The 27,243-nt window shown below is 36.5% G+C and overlaps 1 protein-coding gene across 1 annotated transcript; it reads right to left on the reverse strand.

The window, feature by feature from the left end:
• Positions 1 to 939: 939 nt before the first annotated feature.
• On the reverse strand, positions 940 to 27,243 carry LRRC58 (leucine rich repeat containing 58). The gene is made up of 4 exons (XM_051985360.1): positions 25,373 to 27,243; positions 11,143 to 11,271; positions 9,413 to 9,690; positions 940 to 6,854 (listed from the first exon to the last, which is right to left on the reverse strand). The coding sequence occupies exons 1-4, from the start codon at positions 25,942 to 25,944 to the stop codon at positions 6,646 to 6,648; spliced, it is 1,188 nt and encodes a 395-aa protein (XP_051841320.1). The 5' UTR covers positions 25,945 to 27,243; the 3' UTR covers positions 940 to 6,645.

Consider the following 27,243-nt stretch of genomic DNA (forward strand, 5'->3'; position numbering starts at 1 on the left):
TCCATTTTAGCCCTTACATTCTAGGATTCCATTAAGTGGCATTACGTCCAGAATAATGGTGATAAGACTTGGCTTTTTTTTTTTTTTTTTTTTGAGAAGTGATGTGAAGGCATTCAAGGATAGATGATCACTTCTTAGGAACAAACTGTTTTCCAAGTTAGGCTGTACTTAATGGTCACTGAGATCATTATAACTCTTGAGATTCTATAATACTGACAAATATTTGTTGTTGAGTCTAGAAGTCCTTAGGGAAGGCCTGGAACCTGGATCTACACTTTTTGAGGGTGGTGAAGAAATGTATATTTCTGAAATGGCTAAACTATAAGAGGTCCATTACTGATTGGGTCCAAGAGAAGTCTGTTAGAACAAAAGAGGGAACAGAATCCTAACAGGACAGCTACTAGGGTGAGATAGTGGGAGACAGAGAACAGATAGTAGGCATGGGAAAAATAATTGTAGAGATAAGAGCTTCCCATCCAAATAAAGAAGGATATTCCAACCACAGGTAAAGGAATGAAGGAAACAAGAACCCCATTCACCAAATTCTTTATCTATCTCCAATATCCTGAGATAAAGAGAGATGGTTTTTCTTCATCTCGTTTCAGCCATCCATGGAACTAATGAGCCTTGTTTTTAACCTGTGTTTGGACATGAGCTATCCAGGAATAAAGGTTCTATTATCTCTATCCTCAAATGCTGAACCTTTGTGTTACTCCTTACAAAGGCTAAAATGATTTGACTGAAAGTACATTCAAAATTAACACAAATTCAGTCTATTCACTGAAGATTTGAAATGGTTTGGGATGGAGGACAGAAGCAAATATCAAAACCATTATAGAGCAGTCTCACTGCTTTCAAATTGAACAATGTTACCATTGAGTTGTATGCATTGAACACTTAACGTTGTATGAAGACAAACATTTTAAAATAGTGGAACTATTTTTAAGTTAACTGTAAAAATGAGAAGGCATTTATTTTTTTTCTTTTAATATGTCAAGTCACAGTTCAATGAGATATTACTTTTCTGCAATACAAAACCACCTTTCTAGCAAAACATTTTTGAAAAAACAAGGCATATTATTAGATAAAGCAAATTCAAATAGGTTAGTTAATACAAGAAATTTGTGATTTTGTACTATAAAAAGAAACAAAGACGACAAACATACAATTACACATGATTAAATTTCTGACAATATAAAAAAGAACATATCCTTTCATAGATCTGATGCCTCAAACCTTCTTTGACTTGAATTTTAAAACTCAATTGTTGAATCATTACTTCAATTTACTAGCTTTGCTCCTTATTGCCACTGATAAAAACAAAAGGAATTCTCTTCATTACCTCATTATTCAAAATTTCAAAAGCAAGGCAGACTGTTTTTTGCAGGAGGGCCACTAGGAGCCACAAAGTTCAAGTATTAGTTAATCTATAAAATGTCTTCTGGTGGACGACTATACTTCTAAGTATTCAGGAAGGCTACATATGATAAAAACAAAAATCTCTAGATATGTTGAGAAAGTGCTTTAGATGTGCATTTTTTCATCATAATGCCAATTATATTCAACTTGTGAAAGGATTTTTCAGAGATTTAAGACAATTAGATTTAGTAATTTCAAATATCACTTTTATGAATTTGAGATAAAGGCCATTTTTAGAGCCAGCATTCCTAGTTTCTTCTTTCTGGAATTCATTAAACAATATGGCCACTTAGTTCAGTGTTTAAGTCCATACCATACTGGGGACTTAAAATACCTAAATTTCACTGGATGACTCCTCCTCCAAAGCCAAAAGTAGGAACTATAAGCGAAAAGAAGACCAGCAAGGGAAGAACAAAGCATAGGAGTGATAGCAGTTAAACAAATTTAGAGATTTTAAGAAGGACCTTTGCTAACAAGTTTTATAGCCTGGTAAAATTTTGCCAAATTTTAAGATGCTGGGGCAAGAATCAATGATTGGGAAATACCCTGGAATAGGTCATTACCATTTCGAAATTGAATCATTAGTCCTTGACCTGTTTCTCTGATCTTCTCCCTATCAAAATTTGCAGTTTTTTTAATCTCTAGATTTGGCTACCAGCAATCAAAAACATATGTTGAAAGAATCCTCTTGAGTCTGAAGTAGAGTATTCATGAAATCTTATTGTATGTTCCTAAAAACTTTATAAGGCATTTTAGAGAAATGCCACAAAGAATTGCGTTCAAAAAAATCTTAAGATATCATTATTTTTTATACTCCTGAAACTTAGTGGTTAATATAATCAACATAATAAAAATTCTCTCTAAAAGAAGAAAAATGGTGCATGGAATTAATTGGAAGGGAAAAGTACACAGATGGAAGAACATTCATTCAATTCTAATGTGTTTTTAGCTTTGCAAACAGGTCAGGTTGGGTCCCATTCAATTTCATGATGCAAATTATTTTACCTTAGTTTCTTAGGATAGAAATCCTATTATTGGGAGGAACTAATTTTTCCCTCTGTTTAATAGCATTTGAATACAAATTGTAGTTACTTATAAATAAGCCCTCCTCACCTCCCCATTCTTGAAGACTTTACTTTTTGTTCTATTCACTTTGTGAGGAAGCTGGCAAGCCTCTACCCACAGGTTTTCTCTAAATGAAAATAGAGGTTCAAAATATCATTTTATTAGCTTTTAGACTGAATACTGTCCTTAAGAGAAGGGATCATATCTAATTAAGATTATATAAACTTTATGACACCCAAAGCAGTGAATGGTTCAACACATACTGATAAAACTGATTACCAGTTTAAAGTACCTTATGCTTCAATCTTAGCAAATTCGGACTAAGGAAAAACAGGAAAAGAAGAATATACATACACATGTATATTATAAACAATTCCATAAGCCTTTTTGATTACACTATTTATGAAAGAAACTAATTTAACAAGATGTTGCAATTTTTCTAATAAAAGAAAAGAATTACTATTTAACAATATAAGGGTTAACTTGTTGGGAACTATTACTACCTTGTCCTATCAGATTATTTGCTCATCAGTTTAGTTCAAGGCACTTGTGATTGCATATAATTCTGTAGCTCTAGTCTTGGGTTCCAAGTTTTTCATTGGGGTGAAAAAGGCTTTATAGCTAGCTATGATATTATGATGGTACTTTTTGCCTAGAATAAAATAGTCTGAGATGGTCCAGAGGTATTTTAAAGCCTGATTATTAGAGAAACTGAATGAAAATGAACTTACGGTTTTCATGGGTACTTTGGAAGATGTATTATAATAAAAAGTCATTAATTTGGTCGTACCAGGGAGAAGGGAGAAGTTAATATAAATTTAACATTTTAAATGTGGTTTTATTATTTAACCATCTATAATGCAGTCCAAAGAGACATCATTCAATACTTAGAAAACAGGTGTCAAATTGTGATTAGTGCATTTTTATAAAACGGCTAATGCTAAAGTGCTTTAAAAAACAGATTTCTTTTAAGTAAGTCAAATCTTGCACAGCCTCATAATTTGCTTAGGTATTCCTCTTTTCTTAGATCGCACAAGGGTAAATAAATTTCAGTCTAACGCTAATGACCACAAATTCCAAATTAATGAGGTTTTACTCCTTTCTCAAAGCAGCATTCCAACTGTTAAGCAAATTCTACTTCCCACTGACTTTCATTCTAACATCAGATGGGAAAAATTCCTTAGAAGTATACTAAACTAAAAATTGATGATAAAAGTTAAGATATGCCAATTATGTGGCACAATGGACAACACAGTCTAGAAATAGCCTTAATTTTCTGGACTTTGGTCTCTCATTATGGCCTTTTCTCCTTTCTATTCTCCACTTCCAAATACCCTTTTCTCTTATCCATGAATCTACAAGAGAGCTGGGGTGCACAGTGTGACCTTCCCCTAGTGAGTAGAAGCTGTTATTTAATTATGGATGTCATACAATCGATATTTGGCAGAGTAAAAGAACTAAATGTTCAAGTTCCCTACATGAGCAACTCTGAGTTTGAAATTCTGTAGAAAAAATTACTAAGAATAAATAATGTGTCTATATCATATGGTGCTATAATAGCTTATATTTATTAAGTATAAGCTATTACACCTACTTCCTCTACTAGAATTTAGTCAAGGATGTCAGTGTGAATCCAAAAAATACGAAGTCAAGATTAATGCTAAATATTTGACTACCTCTGTAATAGGGATTAAAATAAGGGAAAGGGAGGAAACATGTTCAGAATTGGTTCAGTAAAATTGTGAGTATTAGACTTTCCAGAGTATGTCTAAGAAGATACAAACTAACATTTTCAAAAATGCATTCTAAAATTTTGAAATAACCTGATAAACTGCACACAAAAATGTTAACTTTACAACTAAACTTTGTGAATTAGAGAAAACATTTCAACATAAAAATGTGTAGTTTTGGGGTAAAAAATAGACTTAAATGATAGCTTAAATATAACAATACAACTATAGAAATTAAAGAGATAGAAATTCATTTCACCATGGAGTGAATTCTAGATATAAGTGAGGAACCAATTATTTGGACCCTGGCCTCCACTTCCTTTGTATGCTCTCCCTACCCTGATGGTTGCTTTGCCTTCTGAACATAGTAGATCACTAGTATATCTGTCAGAGGAAAAAAAGTAAAAATAAGGTCAAACTATAATCTGGTGTGAGAGATGATCAAAATATTAATTAACCCCAAAACATTATTTTTCAGCAATCTATTGATTGTGATTACCACAGATGATTATAAACTGGCCAGATAAGTCATATAAACACAGAGTACTCCCAGATTCAGACAGAACTACATCATTTTTGTTTAAACCCAATTGTTTTTCTGGTTGTACTCTTTCATATATGAAAAAATTTTACATGAGTAATAGTCTCACTTCCCTAGTTGGAAAGATGTGCTTCCATGAAAAATGCTATATGGGGCATTAACCTTCAAAGAGGAATCCATGTCATTTTCAACCATAAGATAAGGCTGAACTAAGGGAAAACAACTTGGTCTCCATTAACTTCATAATCTTATTAATTTCATTATTATTCATTTCAATGGGACAAAAGATATCAAAGTCCAGGAAAATGAATGCTTTGGTTATCTCAACCAACCAAGAACCATTAAATGCTTTTAGATTGTTCAAATATATCCTCAATTTTGAGCATTCACCCAACAGCAGTTCATTCTGGTTCACAAAATAAATTCATTCTTCTTTCTGTTCCATGCTGTGTTATCTCAACCAGTACTTTATGCCAAAGCACATTACATCTGTAATGCTCTCCAGTAAACTTTCCAATATAAAAAGTGCAAAAAATAATTTACATTATTTGGTATAAAATTGCCTAGTAAGTCAACTGAGAGGCAGTCTGGTTAGTGGAAAAACACTGGACTGAGAGTTAAAAGAGTCAGGTTTTATTAATCCCTAGTTCTGCCATGCAAGTCACTTAATGCCCAAGTGGGAATAATATTCATTCCTGCTTCTTTACAGGCCTGTGAGAACTAAATGTAATCACAGGAAAGCATTTTCTTAAGATCCATGTAAATGTACAGCATTGCTATTACTCCACAATATAAGTGTACTAAATATACAACCCCAAGGTCGTAACATTTATCCTAGTTTTCCTTTAAAAAAATACAGGAAATAATTGTTTTCATTTAGTGTTATGAAGATCTCAAATTTCCTCAATCAATTTTGCCTTCTCATTTTACAGTGGAGGGAAAAATATTCCTGCAACTTTTCATATACCCTGGTTTTTCCATGTTGAAAACTAGCATGCTCCCCCTCTCTTTACAGAACAAAGTAATCTAATAAGAATCTTTCTTGTTTAAAAATGGAAGGCAGTTATGAGCTTATATTATGATTTGGACTTTGTTTTTCACTGTTAAAAGCATATTGTAAGGTTCCTTGCATAGTGTATATAAATAAGGCTACAGGATGTGTTAGCACCAAATCTGGGATAAGCTGCCCTGTATCCTTGTCAAGCTGAAGGCACTATTTACACAGTCATGGCAAAGAGGTAGAATAAGATGAAATGAACATAACAGCAGCAATCTAATAAAGAAGCAGGAATATAGGCTCTTAAAGCCCAGATATAATTTATAGTCTTCAAACTTTTCCCAAAGTCTGAAGGTCCCAAAGGACACAAGGGGCAAGAGGTCCTATAAAATCATTTGAGAATCTATATCAATGTGGAACAGGGGGTAGGACACAAAGATGTTTGATAATTATATATTATAAAATGGATTTTTCTATTTCCAGCCCAACCCCCACCCTCACCCCTCTAAGATTATACCAGTCACAGTCTATTGTGGCAGTGACACTCCAGAATAAACCACCTGGCTACATGCCATTTCTCACAGACAAAAAGAAACAGGCTACTGATCACAATGTCTTTTATAACAGATCTGAAATGGCAGTTCTGTGCAACTCTTATATTCAAAGAATCCGCACACAGAATGATCTTAATTCCTGTTGAATAAATTGGCATAACACAAGGTGTGTCCAGATCATCTCCAGTTGAGCCATGAGCACACAAGATGAAAATGAGGTTGTGAATCTCAAATTCTCAAAATCTTATTGCTTTTTCAACAACTTCCAAGTTATAGCATTGGTTTTTCTGACCACTTTCATCCAGTCTTCATATTTTATTCACACTTTTCTAAACTTTCTCATCCAAGAAGAACCTTCTGCATCCTGTGGGCAGCCACACTCGCCTCATCTTCCGAGTCGGACTCACTCTGGGACGTGGAGCTTTGAGAAGCTGAGCTGCATGGGGAAGAACACTCTGGAGAGCACAGGTAGTGCATCAGTGGGAGCCGGTACTTCCCACAAAAGTCCACAAATTTGATTTGTCTAACGCAGCAATCAAAGTAGACACCTGCAGTGGAGAATACAAAGCAATCATTAAGTGAATTAGGGCTTGCTTTGAAAAATATCTCTTGATAATCCAGGTTGCTGTTTGTGAAACAGGAGCCCAAGAAACATTTTTTTCTCCTGTCAAAAACTGGAAGAAAAAAAGGCATTTCCTCCTAAGTACTCAGTTATACTTGTTAAACTAAACTTTTAATAAGTGGCTATCATGTATAGAATCCTGGACTAGGGTAGTGAAAGAAATAAATTTTAGTTGTTCCTCCTCTTCTGGATGAAGGTAATAGAGCTAGCACATATAATATCTTAAGACTTGCAAAGTGCTTTTACATGTAATCTCATCTGATCCTTATCAAGACCATGTGAGGTTGATGTTATCTAATATATCTATGACTTATTCTTGTAGCTACCAAATTTCAAAGAAAAAATATTACACATAAGTTTAGCTCTTTTACCTTAGTGCTTCTTATGCTATAGCAGAGAGAAGCCATAAGACTAAAAATATAGCAAATCTCAAAAAGAGATTTAGGATTTTAAGCAAGCAAGGTTAACAAAAAACCCATTTGAGATGGATCTAGCCTTGGAAAAGCTAGAATTTCCTTCCTCCCCTCCCCATCTGCCTTTATTCTACCTCTCTCCATCCCCATCCAATGCCTTTCCTTTTTATTTGCCTTCTTATAATTCTTCTATAGATTCTCAAAGGAGATGAACTGGCCTTGGAGAATGATCAAAAGACAACCTAGGTGCTACACTGGTACCTACAAATATTAAAAGGCAGAGGAAAGCCTTTGGTGCAATTCTTTACAGAACATTTTGGAAATACGTAAAGAAAAAAAAAAAACAGGATGATATAGATATGGAAGGAGTTATAAATTGCACCACTGAAGAGGGTACCCATACTCCCCAAAGTACCAATGAATGACACCTACAATTTAAAAAAAACAAAATATTCTCTGCAGCACAGTAGATTCTTTAGACATAGACAGAAATAGCATATTGAAGATATAATTGCAAATGTGACAAATGAGCTGATAAAATGAGTAGGGGAACAAAACAAAATCTTCTATAATCCTCCATATCTTCTGAGTGGATAATATCATAAAACTACTGCCACTTCTCTTAGGTTCTATCCATTTCGATACTTTTTATTAAGGAACTCTTACATTTGATTGACTATTCTAGGTTCTGTATGACCTAAGAATATGTCCAATATTAAAATGAAGGCATTCTAGAAAATTTATTGCCTTCCTTTTTGTAACTCCTAGTTTAGTTGTCAGTATATCAAGAATAAAAATGTCTAGTAGTAGTACTAGTTATTGGTAAATACATAGATAACCCTCAATGTATTTTTGTTTCTGGAATAAATGAAGACAAATGTACTAAAGAGGTTTTTAAAGGAAATCACTTAATGTAGAAAAGAAATGTTAAAAGTTGTCTTGTGGGGGCAGGAAGGGGCAGAATATATTTAGTATTAATGCAATTAACATGTTAATGTCTTGTTTGCTGTTTCAAAAAAAAAGATATTAGTAAAGTTCAAGTGACAGTTATTTTCTTCAGTGGCCCAAGCCCCTTTTCCAGCTTTTAAGGTGTTTTTAAGTACAAGCGTGTGTGTGTGTGTGTGTGTGTGTGTGTGTGTGTGTGTGTGTGTGAATTATACTGTTTGAGTGGTCTCTGTATTTTTTCATTGGTTACTTTTATGGCAGTAGCCACAGAAAATGGGACTTTGTGATGAGGCTTAATTGGTTAAAAAAGCTTTTTTTGTTTAATCCTTGCTTATGGTCATAAAACTCTTATCTTTAAAATAAAAGTTTACAATTAATTGGATGCTTTGGTTAGTTTTTCAGCTATTAAAATTTGACTTTACTTTTTATTTTTAATTATATATTATATTAAATATATCATATGTTAATATCATATAATTATATTATGATATATTAATATAATATATGATTATATAATTAATATAATATACTGATAGTATTAATATAAATTATTTATATATATAATTACTGGGGGGATATTTAGTAAATAGAGTCAATTAAGCCTCATCAATTTATTATTGGCTTAAATGTCTTGAGGTCAATTAGTAGACATTCAATTTAATCTCCTATCCAGTTCTTAATCTCATGTATCAGGGATCTCTTTTACAGTCTGCTGAAGTCTAGCGATCCCTTCTTGATTACAAAGGAAACCAATAATAATGAATGAAACTACCAAAATATTAACATAAAGGCAAGTTCACAAATGCTGAGTTAAGAAGACCTTCCATTCTCTACTTTCTATAGGCTTTTTAGATGGTATCAAATGCCACTCAAATGATGACTGGCTAGTACATATTCTAAGCAAAGTAAAATAAAGCAGTTCTTAAGTTATAGAGTGTTACTGAAAAGCTTCAAAACACAGAACGTAGACATAATCTTGCTGGAAAGATGAGCATGGAAACAATGACTAGTATAAGAAATCATCCTTCTGGTAGATATAAAAGAAACTTTCAAGTGAAGTGTGCTTTGTGCACTAAATACAAGGGCAAATATAATGAGTCACTAGTACGAAATATTAATAATTTACCTCCACACTTTGGGTTTGGACAGTTGCTCGCTAAATCCAAGTATCGAACAAGGTTTCCAGGAAGGTCACAAGGAGTGTAGGAAATATTTCGAGTTTTAATGGTCCGACCAGCTAATTCCAGAAGAGTGGGAGGGTCATAGGTCAAATCTCTGACAAAACGAACCACCAAGGGATTACCTCTCAAACTCAACTCTTGCAAATGAACTAGGCTAAGGATCTCCCGAGGCAGGTATGTCAAGAGATTGTTATGGAGGCTAAGAGAACGAAGCGAATTCAACCTAGAATAAATAAAATATCAAATTATTGGTAGAAAAAAATAGCAAGAAGTATTCAACAGGTAAAGAATGAGTAATATAATTACTTCATATTTTAAAAATATGTGCATGTCAACTCTGTCCCACTTTTAAGAATATGGAAGGTAAGACCAATGTTAGGAATAGGGTACTGGTGGGACTGTGATTGAACCATAATTCCCACAACAGTAGCAAGAAAACTGTGGTGCGGATCTGAGAAAATGTGGGTTAACTTTTATCTCAGATGAATGATCTAAGACCAACTTAGCCCAGGCCCTTTGGGCAAGAACATAAAAGCTATTTTTTGGGTTTTGGTGAGGGCCTCCTGACCTTATCACCAGCAGCAGTTTTAATTTATGTTTACCTCTCTGTGCTACTGTTTAACTGCCTTGACAACTATTTCTACCTGGGGGTTATTAGAATATGATTTCAATAAAATGGCTTTAGGAGCTGTTAGGCTCTAACTGATCCATTGACTAAATGTACAATAGGAACTTGGGCAGAGGATTAAAGGTGTAGGAAAAGCTATCTGTAATTACCAAGTGCAATTCAGGAAAAAGAAAAAAAAAAAAAAAGCAAAAATACACTGAGATTGTAAGTATCGTGACAGAAGAGATCTTTACCAAACTGAATTTACTTTTCTATCTACCTACAAAGAAAAAAAATAATACAACACATAGTATTTCACATCAAGAGTTTTTATAAACTCTTGCCAGGCTAGAATTAGCTTAAGTTAATTGCCCCATCAATTAAAAGCAGTTCACAAAAGCTAAGGAATCATAGATGTTCTCAAGTGAGTCCTAGTTCCAAAGGGAAAATCTTAAAGGAAAAAGGAAAAAAATTCAACCAAGAATCAGAATAACTAGGTTTTAGTCCTGATTCTGCTACTTCATAGCTGGTCAATTTTAGGTAAACCCTTTAACCTTTGAGACAAGTTTAGTTTTCTCATTTGTAAAGTGGAAGTAGTCTTCCAACATTCAAATGCAACAATGAAGGTTAAAATGTAAAGGAAGTTGCAAAGGATTAGACAAACATATAAAAACACTGCTATGTCAAATTTTATCTTCTATTTCTCTTTATGCTCTAACAGGTTAAATAATAACATTGCTTAGGAAAAAGCCATACTTAAAAGATCATAAAATTCAGAGTTAATTCCCTCATGTTATAAAATAGGGAATGATGTTCAGAGAGCTTGACTTGTCCAGGTCCATATAATAAATGGTGGAAATGGGATTCCCACCCATTTGTAATACTGTGAAAAAATACTTTCTTGGCAAGTGCTAACTAAACTGCAAATCCTAAAGACATAATTTTTAATGTACTACTTATTTTAAGAACTGTTGGTCCATACTTATACAGGTTGCCTATTGGTAAGAAAGCAAAAAAAAAAAAGGTAACTTTTTGAAACGTTAGACAAAATTTCATGCAACTACTCACTGTGCTAGTTGAGGAGGCACACTTTGAATCTTGTTATCACACAATACCAAATAATTTAAAGAAGGCAGGTTTGCTAATTCAGGTGGGATCTCTTTGATGAAATTCCCTCCAAGGTACAAAAACTCTAAGCTGCAAAAAAGAAAAAAAAATTGATCTAATATTCCATTCAAACTTTTATCACAGTGTCACATCAGACATGCTACAAGATAAAAAACATTCTTCCCTGAAGTATATGATCTGTCAGGGAATTCAGACAAAAATATAAGAAATACTCAATCATGAGACAATATAACAATATAGTCATGCAGAAGCTAACACAAATTTGTGCACAGATACCTGGGGGATGAGGGATGGGGAAGTTCAGAGGAAGGCAGAGCCTCACTCCTGAGGCTCGTTCCTTGTCTGCTCCTCACTAGCCAGTTGTTTATATAGTCATGTCAAATTATGAGCCTTGCTTTCCTCATTTATAAAATGTAACCTCCAAGCATCATATCAATTTGAACTAATATCATCCTTACTGTAGAATGGGATGGTCATTAAAGAATTAATAGAGGAGGGGGAGCCAAAATAGTGGAGACAACACAAATTTTTCTTTGACCTTCTCTACAACCCTCACACTAATTAAGAAATCCAGCCTCTGATTTAGCTATGGACCAGCAGAACCCACAAATATTGGGAGTGCAACAAATTACCAGCAGAAGACAATTTCAAAGATTGCCAGAAAAGGTCTGTTTCAATCGGGTACAGAGGGAGAGCACAGACACTGGCACAGCAGGGAAGACCCCGGGGGTGTACACCGGCAGATTCTGTGGGGAGGATCTACAGCAGTGTTGGCCACTCTGTCTTGACTGCAAGCCAGTAATCAGCAAAGAAATTAGAAAACATCTAACACAAACACAAAGGTAAACAGTGAAACCCAAAAGGCCAGAATCTCATGGGACTTGGCCACGCCCACCCAGCACTAGGAGTGAGTTAGCACTGACCCAGCGCAGCCACTTATAGAGGAAGACGCCAAAACAGCTTGGACAATCTCCTTTGCCCTAAAAGCAGATCTCAACCTTTTCTTTTTTTTTTTTAATGAGTACAAAAGCAAAAAGAACTCTGACTATAGATAATATTTATGGTGAAAGAGAAGACCAGATTTCAAACCCTGAGGAGACTAAAAGCAGATCAACTCCAGATGAAGCCCCAAAGGGCCATATAAATTGGTCCTTATCATACAAAGCTCTCCTAGAAGAAATTAAAAAGTATCTTAAAAGGGAGCTAAAAGAAAAATGGGGAAAGGAAATGAATTCAATTTATTTCTGATGAAAAGACCAGAGCTAAACAAAAAATTTGACCTCCAAATATAGAACTCAAGAGAAGCATAAAAAAGGTAAAAGGAAAATTACTCTTGAGAACTGTATCTCTGTTATGGGTATACATAATGCATGTATTATTTGATTTTAATGTTATAATATAAAAAGGAAACTAGAGGTGGAAAGGGGATTGTACAGGAAAAAAGGGGAAAAAAGGTAAAATGAGGGAAATTACATCTCAGAGAGGCAAATCAAACTTATTATAATTGAGGGAAGGAAGGGAGGAGAATGAACAACTGTGAGAATGTTACTCTCATCAGATTTGACTCAAAGAGATAATATTAGATATATTTGGTTTCACAGAGAAACTTCTCTCACCTTAAAGGAAAGTGAGAGGAGAAAGGGGAAAAGGGAAGAAGCAGGCTAATAGAAAGGAAAACAGGAATAGTAGGAAAAAGATATAAGAAAGGGGGAGGGCTGCGTGAAGCAAGTGGTCCTAATAAGTAAAATACTGGGGAGGAGGGAAAGGGGAAAAGGAAAAAGTATAATTTGGGGTAAATATGATGGTGGGAAATACAGAATTAGTAGTTTTAACTATAAATGTGAATGGGATGAACTCTCCCATAAAGCAGAAGCAGGTAGCCATCTGAATTAAAAGCCATAACCCTATAATATATTGCTTACAAAAAACACATTTAAAGCAGAGTGATACATACAGAGTAAAAGTAAAAGGCTGGAGCAGACTCTATTATGCTTCAGGTAAAGTAAAAAAAAAATAGGGGTAGCCATTCCTGATGTCAGAACAAGCAAAAGCAAAAATTGATCTAATTAAAAGAGATAAGGAAGGGCACTGTATCTTGCTAAAGGATACCCCAGAAAATGGAAATATCAATACTAAACATATATACACCAAGTGGTATAGCATCTAAATTCCTAAAGGAAAAGCTAAGAGAGCTGCAAGAAGAAATAGACAGCAAAACTATAACAGTGGGAATCTCAACCTTGCTCTCTCAGAACTAGATACATTGAACCACAAAACAAATAAGAAATTTGGGAGGTAAATAGAATACTAGAAAAGTTAGGTATGATAGATCTTTGGAGAAAACTGAATGGAGACAGAAAAGAGTTCATGGAATATATACAAAAATTGACCTTATATTAGAACATAAAGACCTCAAAGTGAAATGCAGAAAGGCAGAAATAGTAAATGCTTTTTTTCACATCACAATGCAATAAAAATTACATTCAATAAAAGGCCAGGGGAAAATAGACCAAAAGGTAATTGGAAACTAAATCATTTCATCTTAAAGAATGAATGGGTGAAACAGCAAACCATAGACACAATTAATAATTTCATCTAAGAGAATGACGATAATGAGACAATATACCAAAATTTGTGAGATGCAACCAAAGTGATAATAAGGGGAAATTTTATATCTCTAGATGCTTACTTGCATAAAATAGAGAAAGAGAAGATCAATGAATTGGGCTTGCAACCAAAAAAGCTAGAAAAAGAACAAATTAAAAACCTCCAATCAAATACCAAACTTGAAATTCTAAAAATAAAAGGAGAGATTAATAAAACTGAAAGTAAAAAAAACTATTGAATAAATAAAACTAAGAGTTGATTTTACGAAGAAAAAAAAACCCAACAAAATAGATAAACCTTTAGTTAATTTGACTAGAAAAAGGAAACAGGAAAAATCAAATTGTTAGTCTCAAAAATGAAAAGGGAGAACTTTCCACCAATGAAGAGGGAATTAAGAGCAATAATTAGGAGTTATTTTGCCCAACTTTATGCCAATAAATTTGATAACCTAAGTGAAATGGAGGAATACCTAACAAAAGTATAGATTGCCCAGACTAATAGAAAAGGAAATAAGTTACTTAAATTTTAGAAAAAGAAATAGAACAAGCTATTAATTAACTCCCTAAGAAAAAATCTCCAGGGCCAGATGGATTTATATAACTCCAATATTATATAAACTTTTTGAAAAAATAGGGAAAGAAGGACTCCTACCAAATTTCTTTTATGACAGACATGGTACTGATACTTAAACCAGGTAGGATAAAAACAGAGAAAGAAAATTATAGACCAATTTCTCTAATGAATATTAAAGCAAAAATTTTATAATAAAATATTAGCAAAGAGATTACAGAAAGTCATCCCTAGGATAATACACCATGATCAAGTAGGCTTTATACCAGGAATGCAGGAATGGTTTAATATTAGGGAAACTATTAGCATAATTAACTATATCAATAAACAAACTAACAAAAACCATATGATTATACATATAATGATAGAGAAAAAGCATTTGATTAAAAAAAGAATTAATGGAGATGAGACTTTAAAAGATGGGAGCTGGAAGAAAACAGGCTACTTCAGGATGGGGAATGGGATGTTCTTTGAGATTGTTTTTGTCTAATCCCCTAATCTTACAGAGGCCCCCAAAGATGAAGTTTATCCAATGTTACATTAATCCTAATGGCACACTTAGAATCTGAATCCAGTTTTCTGTTCCTAAACTTAGTTATACTATGCTGTTTAGAACAGAACATTTTAGTTCTAATGGAGACTCTGTGATAAGGAACTGAATGAAAAAGATGAGAAGAAAGGCAGACTAGACTGATGGTAGAAAAGCTTGAATGTTAAGCTAAAGATGTTAAGACTTGAAGCTTTAAGCAGTGAGAAACCATTAAAGATTTTTGAATAAGAGACATAATTAAAGTATTTAAATAACTCAAGTTGGAGTCTGGGACACCCTTTCCAGCTTTTAGAGCCAATCTCAGTACACCCAAATTTGTCATGACAGTGAAACTAGACAAAATGTATTTTGTAACAAAATGGAATTGTAAAACTCAAAGAGTTTTTCCAGAGATAGTGAGAAGGTTCCTCCGTTAAGTCCCTTGTGGATCTACCAATGCTAATTCCTTCTTCTCCACTAAACAACTAATTTTTGCTTATCTACAATAAAATGACCAATATTCCTTTCTTTTAAAATTTGTGTAATCCCTACTCAGTACTGAATTTCTACCAAGAAAATCTTAAAAGGGGGAAAGGAGAAAGAAACAAAATGGTCATCTGGGGTAAATTTCAGGCAGCAATTACAAAGTGCTTCACATAGCCTAAATATTTCAAGGTTATCCTGTCTTTAAAAAAAAGCTTCATCTCCCTGTAAAGGTTAAAAAAAAAATAAAAGCACAAATGTCCTCTTTTGTGACAAAGTATCTTTGAGACTAAGGATGTCAAATTAGAGTTTGAAATCACTCTATCCCTAAAAAACTAGAAGATATAATCAGTTGTCACAATGTCCTCTATTCTTTTCACCCTCTCCCAAGTGAACAAGTATTTATTAAAGAGCCTGCTATGTGCTAAGCATTGTGCATACAAAAAAGGCAAACAGTCCTTGCCCAGAATGAGTTCATAATCTAACTGGGAGAACATACAAACAACTATGTATAAATAAGGACAAATTGGGAAATATATGTGTGTGTATGCAAATATATATATATATATATATATATATGAGATAGATTGGGAAATAATCTCAGAGGGAAGGCAAAAACATTAGCATTAATGTCTGTCTCTATTAAAATATATATATTAGGATAAAAAAATTCAGAAAGAAAGTAGTTTTAACTTACTCTAAATATAAAGTCTCACTTACATTACCTTTCTGCACCTCTGGCTTGATGCTGGTTTCATCCTGTCACTTTGATCAGGATTCTGAAACTTATGGACTTTCAATACTGTATCTCATAGTACCTAATCCTGGAACAGCTAGCATCTGGAGAGGACTAAGATAGGCCTTCACTCTAGCTCTGAAAACATGTCTTGACTTGTTTATATAAGTAAGGTTCATATTCTCGGCCAGATTTTGCATCTGCTATGGGTATTTTTGCTCCATGAATCTACTATTGAGTACATTCAGTTAAGCCTGAGAAAACTTTGTCCTCGTGCTAATTAGGTTTTTTGACCAGCCTCTGATCTCTTTTACTGATGGATCTTGAGCTTTGTTCTGGAAAGAGTGTTCTTTGAAGTAGAGCTGGTGAACGAATGAGGAATATCTTGATAAACAAATACATACAGAAAAGAGGCTGGAGGAACAAGAGAAAGAGTTTTTCCAAAATTTGTATATGGAAATTCAAGTACAAATCTAGGAAGAGACATGGCTCTGTTTGGGATCAAAGATCCAGATGTGATAAGGGTAGCTCTGGTGGCCCTTAGGCCAGCAGAACCGGCATTACTGAGTGAGGAATGAAGCTAACGTTTGAGGGGAGATGCTGGGAAAAAATGGTTATCTAACCAGGGCAGTCTCGGTAAATCGAAAAGCAAAAGTCTTTTTTTTTTTTTTAAATAACTTTTTATTGATAGAACTCATGCCAGGGTAATTTTTTTTTACAACATTATCACTTGCACTCACTTCTGTTCTGATTTTTCCCCTCCCTCCCTCCGCCACCTCCCCCAGATGGCAAGCAGTCCTTTACATGTTAAATAGGTTACAGTGTATCCTAGATACAATATATGTGTGCAGAACCGAACAGTTCTCTTGTTGCACAGGGAGAATTGGATTCAGAAGGTAGAAATAACCCGGGAAGAAAAACAGAAATGCAAGCAGTTTATATTCATTTCCCAGTGTTCTTTCTTTGGGTGTAGCTGCTTCTGTCCATCCTCGATCAATTGAAACTGAGTTAGCTCTCTTTATCGAAGAAATCCACTTCTATCAGAATACATCCTCAAACAGTATCGTTGTTGAGGTATATAATGATCTCCTGGTTCTGCTCATTTCATTTAGCATCAGTTCATGTAAGTCTCGCCAGTCCTCTCTGTTTCATCCTGCTGGTCATTTCTTACAGAACAATAATATTCCATAACAGTCATATACCACATTTTACTCAACCATTCTCCAAATTGATGGGCATCCATTCATTTTCCAGCTTCTAGCCACTACAAACAGGGCTGCCACAAATATTTTAGCACATACAGGTCCCTTTCCCTTTTTTATTATCTCTTTGGGTTATGTATAAGCCCTGTAGAAACACTGCTGGATCAAAGGGTATGCACAGTTTGATAACTTTTTGAGCACAGTTCCAAATTGCTCTCCAGAATGGTTGGATGTGTTCATAATTCCACCAACAATGTATCAGTGTTCCTGTTTTCCCACATCCCTTCCAACATTCCACATTATCTTTCTCTAGAATTCTAGCCAATCTGACAGATGTGTAGTGGTATCTCAGAGTTGTCTTAATTTGCATTTCTCTGATTAATAATGATTTGGAGCATATTTTCATATGGCTATAAATAGTTTTAATTTCTTCACCTGAGAATTGTCTGTTCATATCCTTTGACCATTTATCAATTGGAGAATAGCTTGGTTTCTTATAAATTAGAGTTAATTCTCTAAATATTTTGGAAATGAGGCCTTTATCAGAACCTTTGACTGTAAAAATGTTTTCCCAGTTTATTGTTTCCCTTCTAATCTTGTCTGCATTAGTTTTGTTTGTACAAAAATTTTCAATTTGATATAATCAAAATTTTCTATTCTGTAGTCAATAGTGATCTCTAATTCTTCTTTGATCATAAATTTCTTCCTCTTCCACAGGTCTGAGAGGTAAACTATCCTATGCTCTTCCAATTTATTTATAACCTCATTCTTTATGCCTAGATCATGGACCCATTTTAACCTTATCTTGGTGTACGGTGTTAAGTGTAGGTCAATGCTTAGTTTCTGCCATACTAATTTCCAATTTTCCAAGCAATTTTTGTCAAATAATGTGTTCTTATCCCCAAAACTGGGGTCTTGGGTTTGTCAAATACTAGATTATTAAAGTTATTGGCTGTTTTGTCCTTTGAACCTAACCTATTCCATTGATCAACTAGTCTATTTATTAGCCAATACCAGATGGTTTTAATAAACACTTCTTTATAATATAATTTTAGATCTGGTACAGCTAGGCCACCTTCATTTGATTTTTTTTTCATTAATTCTCTTGAAATTCTTGACCTTTTGTTTTTCCATATGATCTTTGTTGTTATTTTTTCTAGGTCATCAAAATAGTTTTTTGGGAGTCTGATTGGTATAGCGGAAGAGCAAAAGTCTTGAGTGTGGTAGGCAAAGTACTTTGCAAAATATAAAATCTTCCACAAATCTGAAGTGTTTTAGATAGAAACTAACTTAGAATGATAGTACAGTTATTCCCAGGGTATGAATACAGGCTTAATCTGGAGGGTGTGAATGTTCTTTAAGAAACAGAACAATAAGTACTCATTTTAGGGGAAACATAAGACCAAGAGGGCTGAAAGGTCATTTTACTAAATTCCCTAATTTTAGAGCTACGGAAACTGAGGTCTTGGGAGATAACACACTTGCTCCAATCAACTAACTAATTAGCAAGCTCTCATCCCCAAATGGCTAATCCAGGACTACCTCTTCTATACCATAGTGCTTCAGGAGGGCACACAGGGTAGCTAACCATTTGGGGTTTAATTCTAATACTAAAGCAGAACAAAAAAACTAGGGAGCGTTATCTTGGCAAACAAATTTTAAGGACCTGTCATAAAAATTTAATGCTCTTCAGGGCTATGGTAACTTAAGGGAGAGAGTTAAGGTCCCTCCAGGGCTGGAGTGGGTTAAACATTAGAGAATCTGAAAATAAATATGCCAATAATTACTAATCTTTTAACTAATTATTTAATATATAACTAAAATCTAGGCCAGGATTAAGTGCCAAAATAAAACCTTGGTGAGATTTTCCCTCTCCCCTTACCAAAAGCTTTTTCTGATAAACCCTCACTTTGAGTCTATTAACTTTGACGTTAATCTCCATAACAGAATGCAACTAGCAGAATGAGAAATCATTTTCCTATTGATTTTCATTATAATCTTAAAGGAATTCTGAGCTTGCAAAGACAACTTAAGATGAGAAGGGGAGACATTCAGTCTAAGTGTTATCTGAGACAGGTTTTCATATAAAAATCACTTATTCCCTTTACTTTGTATGTTAAATAAGCAAGAATGACAGCTCTACTTAGCACCACACATAAAGAAACAGACCTCTGGTTACTCATTTCAGTTAATGGGTTTTTGCATTATAGTGAAATAATGGTAGCTTAGCATTTATAAAGTGCTTTAAAGGACTACAAATCACTTTACATATATTCTTTTATTTGGTCCTCACAACAACCCTAGGAGGTGGATGCCATTATTAATCTTATTTTAAAATTGAGAAAACTTGAGCCACAGAGAGATTAAATGATTTCCCTGGGGTAACACAGCTGGCTGAAGCTTCTGAATTTGAACTCAGGTCCCACTTTGTAGGGAAACAAAATAACTTAGGGGAAAGATACATTACTTAGGTCTTTCATAAGGCTAGTGTTTAAAATATTATAAAAGAGTCCATTCCATTATTTTAAAATACTGTTAAATTCAGCTATCAAAATTCAGAGCATTATTTCATACTAACATTTATTAAATGATTTAAAATAAATTTATCTGTAACTAGTTCCTTTGGAGCTCACAAAATATTTTTAATATTATAATTATAAGGACAGTAAGTATTATTAGATTTTGAGATAGGAATGTTGCCACAAGTCTGTAATCTGTCACTGGCTGAGGCATCTGAGCTGCAGTATCCAATATAATGTCCACACTAAATTCATCAATAGTACTCCCTAGAAGTGTATAACTAGTGTGGGACTACCTGGTTGCTCAAGAAGAGGTGAAATGAGCAGATGTAAAATCTAAATCAGATTGCTTGCCCTCTTGGAGAAAGGGAAAGGGGAAAGAAAGGGAAGGGAACAATTTGGAAAAAATCTGGAAATTTTTTCAAAAAAAAAAAAAGAGAATGTTGAAAATTGACTTTTACATGTCTAGAAAAATTAAATGCTATTAACTTTTTTAAAAAGAGGTAAATCAGCCCAGCATGTCAAAGCTCTCCTATAAATCAGTGGGGAGGAGAGTTGGAACTATATTTCTGCCCTTCTAGCCACATCAAAGTAAGTCACAGAATCAGAATTTGAGTGGAAAAGGTAGCAGTCATCAGCTATAATACATACATAAAAGAAATTCCCCTATCACACCTGTGACACAAGTGGTAGAACAGGCAGATTACTGACTGCACTTCTGATGGATAGGATTTTTTTCCTGTCATCAAGCTTAGTTTTTTTTTTTTTTTTTTAACAACTTCTACTCAACTGCTCGCAAATCTGACCTCTAGAGTCAAATATAACAGATGTATCTTTGCAAGTGTATGAAGACCACTATTCTATGAGTTCTGCCCATTGCTTTCAAATTACCTTCAATAGATATTCATAGGACATGAACTAAAGATGAGCATCCTAGTCACCTTTTAATTTATCAAGGTCTTTCTTAAACTGTGGCACCAGGAACTGAACACAATAAACTAGAGAATGATGGCAGGATACATTGCCATCACCTCCTTATTCCTGGAATTTATGCCTTTCTCAACTCTGTTCAAGATCAAATTAACTTTTTTTGAAGGTTTAGTTCACCTTGATTGTAAAAGAATTCACTCTATAGGCTGGTTCCAGTTATTCCTGTGATTGAAAAGTTCTATGTAATTATTCACTATACTTCAAAAAGGCTTCTTCAGTTCTCTCATCTTCAAATATTTTGCAATTGGGGTAAGGGTCAGTAGCATACAGGAATCAGGAACTGCACACATGATACAATCACTGCCAAGTCCAAACAAGTCAACAAAGATTAAGCCAAAAGTATTTGCTGAAAAGCTAATATAGTTAATTGGTGATACTAAAGGTCCCTTCCTTTGAACTAAAGGAGATTTACATGGGTTATATACTGATTTTTTTTAAAACTGCCCTAAAAGAAAAATATTTTTCTTAATTTTAGAATTCAATTCAATAAGGATTAAATACCTATTATGAGCTAGGCAAGAGAGGCATTGAAGCAAGGTGGTCAAAGAGCCAAAAAGATCTGAATTAAGATCCTTCTGCCACATGCTTGAAATGTAACCCTGGCCACTTAACTGGAAAATGCTCTAAACAATTGGCTCAAACTCGCAAGTTGAATTTTATAGGCAAAGAAAATTTTCTTACTTGTGAGTTCCCTTTAGCAAACTAAATCATATTAAGATGCAACTGTGAAATACTTAACAAAATAAGCAAAAATTCAACATAGATAATGTTAAATTTTTGTTGTGTATAACATCTAAGTTGTATTAGAATGTTTCTATTTCAGTTTGACACCACTACATAATACCAATGAACTCACAGGTTTATTATATTGATGATCCTAGGCCCTATGCTAGATTCTGGGGATACAAAGAAAACATCCAAAAATAGTCCTTGCTCTTCAAGGATGGGGGTTTAAAGACACTAATTAAAAACAACTACAACAAAAACCCAATGTATCAACATTTTAAATGAACAAATTAGACTTATAAATTGAATTTTTCAGATATATATCCTTTATGAAATCCTTCAGTTTTGTTAAGACACCTTATCACAGTATCTACACAATAACACTATCACAGAAACTGACTGGTTTCATAGAATCACAAAATTTGAGTTTAAAAGAACCTAAGCAGTCAGCCAGCTAAGTTCAACTCATACACAAAAAGGAGCCACCATCCAGAGTCATCTCTGTTTCCCCTTTATAATGTACAGAGAAGTGGCTGTCTAGCCTCTGCTTGATGATCTCCCAGGAGGGGACACCCACTTCTCTGGAGGAGACCCTTCCACTGGGGCCAGCCCTAACTGGAGGCCAGAAGTTCTGACTGATGTCACACTTGCACTGGCCTCTTTGCAACATGTACTCATCGCACCTGGTGCTGCCTTTGGAGCCAAGTCGAATAAAGAATTCCTCTTCCACATGACAGCCCTTCCAATACTTGAAGTCAACTCTGATGTGTCTTTTGAGTCTTTTCTTCAAAAGACATGCACAGGTGGCTTTCAGTCATGCTCGTATGTTCAGGACTAAAGGCACTTCCCCATCCTGGCTTCCTTCTTCTGGACCCTGCTATCAAGGCTGTTCCTAAACTGAGATTCTCAGAACTGAACTCAGTACTCCTAATGCCGCTGGGAAGGGCAGAGCACTATATTACATCCCTATTCTGGAAGCAGCCAAAGATCACAACAGCATTTTGGGGCGGTTACATCATACTCTTTACACATACTGAGTTTGCTATCTAGTAAAACCACTAGATCTTTTTCAGAACAAGTACTGTCTAACCAGGCCTTCCCCATCTTATACTTGTGAAATGATTGGTATACAGATGTATTCAGTCCCACCTCACTCCCATCACTCCATTTGGGGTTTTCTTGGCAAAGATCCTGGAGTGGTCTTGCCATTTCCTTCTCCAGCTCATTTTACATATAAGGAAACTGAAGCAGATAGGGAGAAGTGACTTGCCCAGAGTCACATAGCTAGTGAATGTCTGAAGACAAATTTAAACTCAGTTCTTCCTGATCCCAGGTCTGGCGCTCTATCCATTGCTTTGTCCTCTAGAAACCTCTTCCCTTCAGACTATGGTTATAAGAAGTCATTTTTAAGTAAATCTGGGGTATAATAGAAAATGCAGTCAACATTCAAGAGACCAAGAATCTTGTCCCAGCTTGTCTTTAGTTTCTCCATGTACAAAACCAGAGGATTAAATTAGTTAATACCTAAGGTTTTTTTTTCAGGACTCAATGTTCTATGACTTTGTGATTGTGTTTGATTATGATTAAGGAGCTATGCTCTAAGTATACTTTGGGTATCACAGGTATCCATGAATAGAGAAAGGCCAGTGGCAACCTAAAGATTACAGTTACAAAGGACACAGGGATCAGCAGGAAAACAATAGGAGAAACACCAGTCCTGAAATCAATGGACCTAACTTTAAGATTGTCTCTTCACCACTTATTGTGTGACTCTGGATAAACTGCTTTGCCTTCTCTGGAAATCAGTTTTCTCTACTCAATGGCCTCAATGGTTTCCAAAGGCTCTTCCAATTCTGGTCCTGCCACTCTGTGATACTTAAGAGATAACTGAACAGAAATATTTGACAGAGTGTCATGAATCGGTAAATGGAGGGTGTCTGGAGTCAGGTAAGATACCTTTTCTTAGGCCTAAAAATTAGAGTCAAGATCTAGTCTAATCCCTCATTTTACAGATGAGGTAACTGAAGCCGAAAGACTGAATGACTTGTCTGAGGTCTTCTAATTGCAAATCTAGCACTTTTTCCTTCTTACTATCCGGTCCAGAGTCTGATATTTTTCCTTTGGTAAAGCCTATAAATTCCCTTCTTTCAGAATACTATTAAATACATAAAATAAAATATTACAACAAAAAAGGAAAATAATTTTGGCAAAATACAGTTATTAAAGTATTAAAAAGACAAATTCAAGAATCCCATGTTAAGAATTCCTGATCTAATCCAACTCCCCTTTATTTCATAGATGAGAAAACTGAGGCTTATAGAAGGTTAACATACCTTTCCAACAGAACTGCTTCTGAATCTCATCTGTCTTTCTACCATAACATCTACTTCAACAGTTGTACTATTGATTTGAAGATGAGGAATTGGAGGCCTAGAGCAATTGTTAAAATTACTCTGTCAAGGCTACTTTTTTATTTATTTAAAGAATAGAGGCTTACTCCTTATGCCTGCCCAGGAGCTCACTTCTAATGGGAGGGACAACTTACAACTAGGTCTATATAAACAGCCTAAATGGGAAATAATCTTGGAGTTTAGTAGTAGCATTAGGGGAGGCCAGGAAAATACCTTTCCTATAAGGATTCCAAATTCAATATTCTTTCCACTTTACTGCTCCAAATGAAAGACATTAAAAATGCAGTCCATGACACCCCCAGAATACTGCCCAGACTAGATTAAAATGTAATAGGAAATATTTAACAAATGAAAATTATAATAAAGAATAGATGGAATTAAATTTTAAAATTAAGTCAACCTTTATGTAAATTTGTTTAAATCCAACTATTCCTAACCCCCATTTAGGGTCTTCTTGGCAAAGGTCCTGGAGTGGTTTGACGATTGTTTCCTTCTCCAGTTCATTTTGCAGATGAGGAAACTGAGGCAAACAGGGTTAAATGCCTTTTCCCTGGGCAAAAGTCCAGAGCTTTAAATGCTAAATGATGAATCTTCCTGACTGCAGGCCCCAGACTCTATCCACTGTGCCATCTAGCTGCCCTATACCTACACTTAATAAAACCTTGTTTCTAGCAGAGTTCCATGCCATTGACCTAGGCCACTCATTTTGCAGGTGAAGAAACCAAGGGTCAGCAAGATTTAGTGTCTTGCCCTACTTTTCATTTCTAATACATACCTCTTTCTACCATATTCTGCATAAAGCCACTTTATTTGTGGCCTGGCTAGGTCATTTCACCTTGGCTAGGAAGTGCGCTCATGGGTATAACAGAGATGGGGTACTTGATTTATAAAGAACCACCCGTTCTAGAAATCTACAAAGAAAATCCTACAGTGTCCCCCTAGGGAACAGCTAGAAGGATTCCCAGGCTGGGGAAAGGAGGAAAGGGCACTCTCTCTGGACTAGAGAGGAGATCTTCCCCAGGAGGAAAAGCAGTAATGGCGAGGGGTCTTTTCCTGGAATAAACAGGAGAATTTCCCCTTGAAGCAGCAGTAGGGGGAGATTTCCCTGTGGAGACGCACGAGAGAACGGCGGGGTGCCTCTCCCTGTAGTAATAGGGGTTTCTCTAAAGCTGTTCGATGGGAGGGTTCTCCCGGATAATATGTACTAGAGGGTGTCGCGCAGTAGGGGAGTTTCCCTCAAAGTTGTGAGGAGACGGTCTCCCCGGGGGGCGCATTAAGGGGTCTCCCCAGGAGCAGTAGGAAGATTTCCGTCAAAGCTGTAGGGGGGCGGTCTCCCCGGGGCCGCGCACTAGAGGGTCTCTCCATAGCAGTAGGAGGGTCGCGTGCCTCCCACTCACCTCTGCAAGTTTTCGATCTCGGGCGGGATGGTGTGCAGCTGGTTGCCGCCGAGGCTGAGCGTCTGCAGCGCCCGCATCTCCAGCAGCGCGGCGGGTACCTCCTGGAAGCAGTTGCCGCTGAGGTTGAGCACCTGCAGGGTGCGGCAGAGCGGCGCCTGGGCCAGGCCCTTGGGCAGCGAGCCGGGGCCGCCGAGCCGGTTGTTCTTGGCCAGCAGCGTGCGCAGGCAGCGCAGGGACAGCAGCTCGGGCCCCAGAGCCACCAGCCCGTTGCCGCTCACGTCTAGCAGCTGCAGCTGCGGGAAGCTGGCGCCCAGCGTCCGCGGCAGCGACACCAGCCGGTTGTGCGGCAGCAGCAGCCGCTGCGTCTCGCGGGAGCCCCGCCGCTCCTCGGCCCGCACCTCCAGCTCCTGCGCCAGGGCTTCGGGGGTCACGCCCAGGCGAGAAAGGTTCAGCTCCGACTCGGTGGCCACCGGTCCGGGTCCGGCTCCGGCCCCGGCTCCGGCTTCGGTTCCGGTTCCGGCTCCGGCTCCTGCCCCGGCAGCCCCGGCCGCCGCCGCTCCGGCCTCCTCCATCCTTCACCTCCTAAGGCCGACGATCTAGCGGCCCCGTAACCTGGATACGCCCCGCCTTGTTCCTGCCTGGCAACAAGGGGATTGTGCGCGATTCACGGTCTTGGGCTGCTTCCGCCGGTGCCCCGGAATCTGGGTAAAGAGCTTTCTGCGACAGCGTCCGGGGAGGAAGATTATCTTTGAAGGCTGATTCAGGGGGTGGATCTCCTGAAGGTTCTGCAGTTCAGACCTCCCAGCGGAGACCAGGATCACGTGGAGCACGGAGGCTCCGGATCCTAGAATCCTTGAGTCTCGGGACCTCTCTCGGCCAGCTGCTCGCAGTGGCAGCGGAGGGCCGAGAGAGCGCTTTGTAAGCCTCGGGTCTGCAATGCTGAGAAAGACAACTCTCCCGTCCTTAAGTAAACACCTAGTAGGTGCTTGTGCAATCCCACAAGGCGGTGTCCGAAGTGTTCACACCTCTCACCTCCAACCCTCACCCTCTTACGTCACGCTAAGGTCTTTGACCTATTGAGGATTTTTTTGTTGTTTTTGCTTTTGTTTTTGTATCTTGGCTAGGCAGTTAGGGTTAAATGATTTACCCAAGTTCGTACAGTTACCAAGTGTCAAATTGTCTGAGGTCGGATTCGAACTCTGACTCCGGGTCAGTTTTCTATCCACTGAGCTACCTAGCGACCCATTGAGTTTTGCCGGTGGTGTTTCCCATAAGCCCTTTGTTGTGGCAGGTTGTGTCCAGATCCAAAGTGTTCAGTGCCCGGCCAGGGAGAATGAATTAGAACTGCTACTAGCAAGCGTCCAATGATCAGTTTACATCTTTCCCAACCTCACTCCTTTTATATAAAGAAAGAATGGAGTGCCTGCCTAAACTAGCTAATACCCAGGAATCCTGCTCCTTAGTCAGCTCCGTTCGTTTCAGCTTCCCAGACTGTCCTGTTTGCGTAAAATGATGACACTTTTAACTCTCATGCTGTCTCAATGCTGTGAGATTGAAACTCTTAATCAGATTTTCTCTGAGACTAAGTTAGCATGTTTAAAGATGGTCACTACAACCTTTGAGATAAACTTGATGGGAACTTAGTTTTCCCAGACTATTTTTGAGACAGACTATCCTTGCTAACTTATATACTCTCCCAACTCTATTTCATATTTACCGCTCCTGATGTTACTCCCTAGATCCTGCCCCCTATTTCTCTATTTCCCCTGAACAGTAAAAAATCTTCCCCAAAAGAAAATTGCTCATTCATTTATGACTCTGTGTTGTATTTGCTTGAGCCCGTCTGCTATTCACATAAAATAAAATAGCAA

This window comes from Antechinus flavipes, chromosome 3, assembly GCF_016432865.1.
Source record: "Antechinus flavipes isolate AdamAnt ecotype Samford, QLD, Australia chromosome 3, AdamAnt_v2, whole genome shotgun sequence".
In the NCBI taxonomy this organism is placed as follows: Eukaryota; Metazoa; Chordata; class Mammalia; order Dasyuromorphia; family Dasyuridae; genus Antechinus; species Antechinus flavipes.